The sequence below is a fragment of the Nanorana parkeri genome, unplaced genomic scaffold (genome assembly GCF_000935625.1).
Source record: "Nanorana parkeri isolate BGI_ZX_2015 unplaced genomic scaffold, ASM93562v1 scaffold110, whole genome shotgun sequence".
Classification (NCBI taxonomy): domain Eukaryota; kingdom Metazoa; phylum Chordata; class Amphibia; order Anura; family Dicroglossidae; genus Nanorana; species Nanorana parkeri.
Genome location: NW_017306378.1, coordinates 2,207,809 through 2,215,823, shown reverse-complemented (window position 1 = coordinate 2,215,823; position 8,015 = coordinate 2,207,809). Strand labels below are relative to the sequence as shown.

Below are 8,015 nucleotides of genomic sequence, written 5' to 3'. Positions count from 1 at the left end.
GCTGTCAGACCTCCCTGCTCACCTCCTGGCAACTAGTGACATCACTGAGCTGGGCAAGCCGCACAGAGTGTCACAGGTTGCTAAGAGCTCTAAGCAATCTGGGACGCTGTGGACGCCCCCCAACTACCTGGCCAAGGGCTGCCCACCCTCCTGCCGCCACCATCACCACCTGGCCACTCACCCGGCCCCTTCCACTCCCCACCACCACCCCAATGAAACAGTGTCTAAGGCAACTGCCTCAGGCTATCTCATTATAAGGAACGCACTGCATTAATTACTGTATATCATTTAAAATAATACATGCTGTAGCTCAGGTACTGTGCCACATGACTGTAGTAATGTGGCATTTTTTTTGGGGGGGGGATCCCTATGAAATTTTGCTATGGGGATCTGTGATTTCTAGTTACGCCCGTGTACAAAAGGTCCATAAATTTGTGATTTTATTGGGCTATGGAACTCAAAGCTTTCTTCTTTTACCTTTACCTTTAACAGTAAGGATGTGAAATCCTTTTTATAATATGAGCAATGCAGAATTGCTAGGAATATTTTGAGTGCTTTATTTGAATATGTTTACCAGTTCTTTAATAATAAAATATAATGACCCATATTCATGCTTTAACGTGATTTTACTCGCATTACCTATTTTATGGCTCAGCACTTGATCATGTATAGCACCATGTATCATTTGAGAAGACAAGTTAATGGATTGTACTGGCTATAATACCTTCACATTTCAGTAAGAAGTACTCCAGAGTGTGACTGAAGGAAGCACTGACATAAGTACAGTTTTCAATCAGTAGACACGAGATGCATTGCCTGTTGAAGCTCCCGTTGGTGTTCGTGCTGCAAAGAAAATATAATTAGTAAAGCATATCTACATTTCTCCTTTCACAGTCCAGCTCACAGCTGTCGTAGCTGTATTTTACATTTATGATCATTAAAATTCTCAATATTATGTAGCAAAGCACATGATTAGCGCATTGCTACCCTTCATCACAAAAGCAGTCAAAATGTATGCAGATCATACCAGGGTGGTGTAACCTCCAGCTTGCATTAAAGGAGAACTATGAGATGAGTGATTTCCACTCACCTCATAGTTCTAGCCGACCTGTGACAATGAGACTGTCACAGGTCGGCTCAGTAGATCGGGAGGTGAGCGAACACATACCGGGTTCGCTCACCTCTCGATCCTGTCACGGCTCTCTGCCGTGACAGGGGGAGGGCTCGATTCCCCTCTCCCCGCTCCAATCTGCTAGCGCTGACTGGCGGAACGGACGGGGGAGGGGGCGGGTACAGCTGGCTCTGCCTCTAGATAGGCAGAGCCAGCTGTCACTCATGCAGCTGGGCGGATCCCGCCATCTACGCCGGGATCCGCTCCGGCTGCGGCGTCTCAGTATACAGCTCGCGGTATACTGAGCTTAGGGTAACGGGAGGACGCTAGTTTGTGTCCTCCCGTTACCCTAAGGAGAACTATGGGGAAAAACACTGACCCCATAGTTCTCCTTTAACCCAGGGATAGACATATCACATGTTTTGGCCAATTCTCAACATTATTTCAAATTTATATCCCTGTGGGGGATCTTATGCATTTGCGGCAAATCCAGAAATAGGTCCCTGGCAGCAATGAGGGCAGATTGGCATATCCAATATAAAGTTGGCGAATATAAAGCTGGTAGCATATGCACAATTAATCAGACATAAAACTTGGCAAAACTCAACTGACAAAAAAAGTAAAAAAGCTTAATTGAAAACTTTCTAAACACATGCAGCTGCTATGTTGGGTGAATTGTGAGTGCCTTTACATAATGTTCACTAAGAACTACAATAAATGGTATTCCAATAGACAACTGTTGGGGAATTTGGAACATGATGCCTACCAATTGCTGCTGTCAACTATTTATTTTTTTTACACACAGTGACACAAATGCCCTCCAAGTCCTATATGTACGTCTACAAGAAGACAAAGCATTCCCCGAGCAAGTTTGCCAAATGCTCCCCGAACACCTTCTCCTGCCCTGATGTCCATGGGAACTTAGCCTTAAGCTGTATGTAAATCCCAACAGTGAACTTCTTTTATTTGCTCCCTTTTAGTCTGCTACATATGCCATTGAAAGTGTTTGGTTATATATTGCCACCCTAGGATAGCGTGTGTGTTACTGGCAGCATCGCCACATGAAAATAAAGGTAACAAAATGACTAAACAGGTATCTTGGAACTGGTAAGCACCAATATATTTATAATTTTTGTCCTTGGGTTTATATACATTTATAATGTATATTTGGCAACAGTACAGCTGGAACTAAGCAAAACATACATCACCTCATTGGAACAGGTACTAAACAGCTTCATACACATCAGATCAGACATCTAAATCTCAATAAGCTGTTAAAGAGCAACCTTTCCATTGCTCAACCCTGGCTTATGGCCACTCAGTACACATATGAAGTACCACATTGCATTACAATGGGTCGATGGCAGATTGCCTATCAATGGCAATAAGGTGCATAAGCAGGCATTTAAACCTAAACATTGCAGTGAGACAGGCTTTTACTCAAAGCTTGTTTACCTGTATAAGTGTCTCCTTGTTGGGCCATCTTCCGTGCTGAGGAAGTAGCTGGATAAAATTAGGAATACAGATTAGAAAGGGAATAGAGAATTTATACCTCAAAGCAGCAGCAGGTAGATGTATGCAATGAGAAAAACAGAATGAAAGGCTTCAATGCTCAAAAGGAAACCACAGTGCCTTTGAACTATGATCAATTACGCCCCTAGTATAAAATGATAAATCCAGTCCTTTGAAAACAATGTACTCTTCTCATCTAAAATATTTTTAAGAGAGGATTGTTTAATGCAACATGGAAAACATATTCCCTCTGATACTATTATATGTATTTGAGGGTTGTCATATCTGCTGATGAGATACGTATGCCATTTTTACAGTTTCCAAAGATGGCACGGCAACTGTAAGTAAAAGTTCATGGACAACTTTGACCAATAGTCATTGGCCCTTTGTCATCCTATGATTTAAGTGACACTAAACTCAGGAGTTAAACCTTAAAAATACATTTAAGTACCTTAACTATTATCAAAACGGTACATTATTTGTGTACCACTCAACTGTAGATCCTCAAATCATCTCTGAATTCATGCCGACCCTTTCCTTCCTTCTGGAGGGTGGCTACTTTTGTTCCCCATGGTCCCTGTGTGTGTTGTAAAGTAGTCACCTCTCAAAGCTCACTCCCGTGATGGACTACAATCTCAATACAAATTAGTAAACTAAACGTGAGATTGTAGTCCATCCTGTGAGTGAGCTTGGAGGGGGGTGTGCTGACATAATCCAGCAGGGATGAACTCAAGCAGGGTTAACAACACTGGTTTGTATTTCAGTGCAGCAGTGGTAGTGTTGTTAGACTGCATTTCTGGCAGGATCAACAGGTATTTTTCAATACTTGCAGCACTTTTAAAGAGACATAACATGGGGAAATGTACTGGAAAGCTGTGCTAAATATGTCACGGCTGTCACCGCCCAGTTGTTATTGTTTAATGACAGATCAGTGTCCCCAGGTCATTTGGAGATGCTGATCTGTCATTACAACTGGGCGGAGTCCGCCGTGAGATCACGGCGGACTCTGCCCAGCTGTCATTTGCGTGGAGAGTGGTCGGCCCTTCTCCACGCTTCGGTCGAGCCGAAGCATATGCCTGCTATAGTGAATAGCCCGTACAGCAGGCCTTCGGTTCGACTGAACGGAAGGGCTCTGCAGTGACATAGAAGCCAGAAGTAAAAACCATACCACATGGTGGGGGAAACAGGCATTCAACACTCCTAGAAGTGTCAAATGCTGAAGAGTCTGGCCAAGGCTGCAATGGTGGAATGGAGTTAAGTTAGGAGACATGGGTAAAAAAGAAAAATATATATATCATTCTTGATGCGAGTGACAGAGTAAGTTTAATAGTCAAAATAAACACGAAACCAATGTTATACACATTTGGGTTGATTTACTAAAGACAAATAGGCATCACTTTGCAAGGGAAATTTCACTTTGATTAGTGAATGTGGTGAAAATTCACTTTGCAAACAATACGCAATCAAGGAAAGCAAGGAAATAAAAATAAAAAAGTTTTTTTTACTTGCACATGGTTGGATGATGGAAGTCAGCAGTCAGTTGTCTTGCAAAGTGGAAATTCCCTTGCAAAGTGAACAGCCTATCTGCTGCTAGAAAATCAACCCCATAGTTCCAAAACTAGGAACGGTCCTTAGAAAACAAGGACAACATCAGAAGCTCTTATCCTCATAAGGAGTTTGTACTGACAGAAGTATAAGTGCTGTCTTGTTTAAGAGATTCAAGCTGCAGGGCTGTCCTCATTATACTTCCTAAATGGTAAGTTACTGTCTTGGTAAGTGCATGTTAGGGGTCTCAACACTTCATCAGATGCATACTCGCTCCAGGTCAATGATTTACCAATTAAGGAAGCAAAGATAACAGTCCCAGAGCATGCATCTCAAAAAACGTATCATCAGGGGCTGTCCCCAAATTGCTATCCTGACAGGTCCCCTATAAAGGCAACTTGTATTTTGACTCTGCTGGTTCTTAGAAAAACAAAAGCATTTATTTTTTACAGAGTTTTTTATTTTACAGGAAATCTTAACAATGCCTTCATCCCCAGCCTCAGCATCAAAAAGCAATTTATGACTCCATATGTATTGTATTTGCTTATCAGTTCACAAGGAAGAAAAGGGATGGGGGTGGTACTGGTTTATTCATTTATTCTGTTTCTTTGCAAAAGCAAACTTATCCTTTCAAGTATTTTTCATATCACCGGTCTTTAGTAATTGCCCTATTCCCATTTTTTCACCTAAATTAAAAGACATGTGGTTCGTGTCTTCTTTTATTAAGCGGAATAATTACAAGGTGCTAGATTACAAACTGTGACCTGAAATTTCAACAATGCTGCAGGTTTATCCTCATATAACAAATCTTCTCTTTTGTTAACACTGACAAAAAAAATGTTTCCTTCCTTCCAACTGACCTACTTTTTTGTGCAATAGATTTTATTATTTTTTTTAATCTCTGACAGCCAGAGACCCTAGAAGAAAATTTCCTCAAGAAAATGTGTAGGAAGTAAGGATTGATGAGACGATTCAGTCTCTTATTGAAACCTTTGTGAATTCTAAATGACTTTGCGACCGAGGAATCAAGTATCTGTGACCTAACACACAAAAACATCTCCTCTGTATCTTAGCTGGAGAACTGGCAAGGATGCCTTTTCATTATATTTTCCCCAGTCTGGCAATGACAGATCTCAGTGTGGCCATTGAAGGAATGTGTGTTGTCATTACTTTTTACTGAATCATGGTGGCCAAATTATCTTTATTTAGTATCTATCACTGACACTTCAAAATGCCCCTTGATAACAAAACTCAAGCGGCATGGATCTTAAAGCAGGTCTCTTGTTTTGTTATCTTCTAAGAGGCAGTCCAAAGCTGTGTAATGAAAAATCCAGGGCAAATTATTATTATTCATGCGTAATGATAAAGATTTTTGTAAACCACCATTTAAAGGAGCTTAAATAATGATTAGAAAATTACTTATCTGGTGGAGTCTTATCAAGTGAACTCTGATCCTTCTCGCTTGCAGTAATTACTTTCGGCCCAATATCAATGCTATAGCATAGCAGATGGGGTTGTTTAACAATGACCCTCTCATGTCTGAGTGTCTCAGTGTTCACATTAACAATGCAGCACAGTGGTAATTATTCAATGATCACAAGAAGGTGAAAGCATCTCATTTTGATTGTGTTTCTCTGGCTTAGGTCTACAGAAATTCCCAGGCCAAGAGCAGTGAAATGGTAGAAGTTAGTTTAGCTTTGAATGTCATTATTGTCTCGAGGTCGATGGGCAGGGAGGTCTCTGCTTATCCTAGATTGCTATTGGACCTCACAGTTGTTAATATGGGACTAACCCAATGGGAAGATACAGCCCATATGTGGCCACTATCTCTTTTATTATTAAGAAGAGCAAGGATTCTCCAGGGCATCCATAGATTTTTTTTAGCAAGCTGGAAAATCTCTTTTTGGGAGAAACAGCATAGCTGATGTCGGAAAAGCTTGTTATTGCTGTCTAAGCTGCCCAATCTTCACCCCATTATTAAATGAGCAATCACATCGGCTCAGGATGATGCTCCTTATGGGCAGCTTATGTTAGATAATAAAAATATCTGCTCAGTAGTTGGATGTCATGCATTGGTTTCATTTAAATTGAGGCTGCAGGAAAAAAAATACTAATGTTAAAATAAACATTACTAAATTTTAAATATTTTAAATATTTCAACTATAAAGATTATGAAATCTATCTTTATATTAGGGGCCCGTCATCTCCAGAAATAAGACTGAATGGGCCAATGACACAGGACACTGCAGGCTAAACTGTGCTAAATATTGTTACCAACCTTTACCTATAGCCAATTATTGCACATACAGGGGTTAATTTACTAAAGGCAAATGGACTGTTCACTTTGCAAAGTGAATTTTCCCTTAGCTTAGTGAATGTGGTAAAAAAAATACTTTTCAAATAATATGCAATCATATGTAAACAAAATAAAAGAAAACACAGTGATTGGATGATGGAAGTCAACAGAGCTTCAACCCATTTACAAAGTTAAGGGAAGACATCCCCGGAAAGTTCCCTTATAAAGTGAACAGCCTATTTTTCTTTAGAAAATCAATCTTACGGTGTGACTCAGTAATGGCTGAACAGAATTAGAAATATGGCAGATAAAACAGTTCACGTGTTTGTAATTTGTGCTTTTAGCAGCGGTTCTGCTTGGATAACGTACTGTTAAATCACAGATTAGCCGTTATTCATGGCACCTAATAAAAGTAAGCTTTTGAAAACACTGGAGTAGTACGAGTTGATTTCTAGTGGCCTGTTATATATATTTTGCAAATCTATGTAAACATCAATTACAACTTTAACAAGGAAACAGCTATAGCCATAGACAGCCATGTAGCTGCTATGGGGACCCAGAAACACAGGGGGCCCCAGCACTCTCTGACTATTTATTTAGGAACATCCTAGCAGCCTCAGAGTTAACGACAGCTTACATTTGGTTAGGGTAATGAAGGAGCAGGTAACCTGCTTGACACCAAGATCTTCACACTGAAACTTCCTTCTAAAGCTACAGTGGCCCTTTAAAGAAGCTGATATATATACTAACAACCGAATCTCATTCCAATTAGCAAAATCAATCCCCTTTACAAATAAATAGTCACCAACATAGTTGGCATTTTTGAAGGTTGCAGCCTATCGTTTAGAATCTATGATATAGTCATGTGCTTCAAAATGATAAAAATACTTACATTTTCTGATTTTTTTCATTATATGCCAGGATCTCGGTTACATCCCAGTCTCCCGATGTTATAGACTGTAGGTTATCATTGCTGTTGTTAGCCTTTAATAGAAGGAATACAATATAGTATAGTATTGTACAAAATTCACTATAGATGTAAAATGTGCAGAGACTGCAACTCCAGTAAAAACATTTCTTTTTAGTTTAGTGGAGAAGGATGAGAACCTCTGTCAACCTTTCTTATACACATTATCTAACAGACTGAGGAATGTTTAGAACCTCTGTCTGAACTTATCACTGTCTGTGTGGTGCAGATTGCTCAGTTTGGCCCTTATCATTCTGAATTGTCAGCTACCCAGGGATTGCACCACTTGCCTTCTATTATTCACAAGTTGACTGTAAGGCTATTGCTTTAAAATGTAATATTATTTACTAGCTACTAGACTTTGTAGTGAATAGCACATTATTGATTCTGCCAGACATTAGCTGGAGATATATTAGTAGTTTAGTGTCACTTGACAGCAATTACACATGTTATATTATTTCCTTGGATGGTCAGCACTGAATGATGTAATGCGTACCTTCTATTAAACTAATATTAAAGCCGTATTTATTCAGCATGTTCATATATGTATACTTCCCTCCCCCCACCCCCACCCCCAAAAAAAA

The 8,015-nt window shown here is 39.9% G+C and overlaps 1 protein-coding gene across 4 annotated transcripts in view; it reads right to left on the bottom strand.

The window, feature by feature from the left end:
* DPP6 (dipeptidyl peptidase like 6) overlaps positions 1 to 8,015 on the bottom strand; it is a 1,045,284-nt gene that overhangs the window by 49,567 nt on the left and 987,702 nt on the right. For all 4 annotated transcript variants that reach the window (XM_018553126.1, XM_018553123.1, XM_018553124.1 and 1 more), the window contains exons 14-16: positions 7,357 to 7,448; positions 2,567 to 2,614; positions 725 to 843 (exon numbers count right to left, since the gene is read on the bottom strand). In XM_018553126.1, coding sequence (XP_018408628.1) covers positions 725 to 843; positions 2,567 to 2,614; positions 7,357 to 7,448 — 259 coding nt within the window. The remainder of the gene's footprint in view (positions 1 to 724; positions 844 to 2,566; positions 2,615 to 7,356; positions 7,449 to 8,015) is intronic.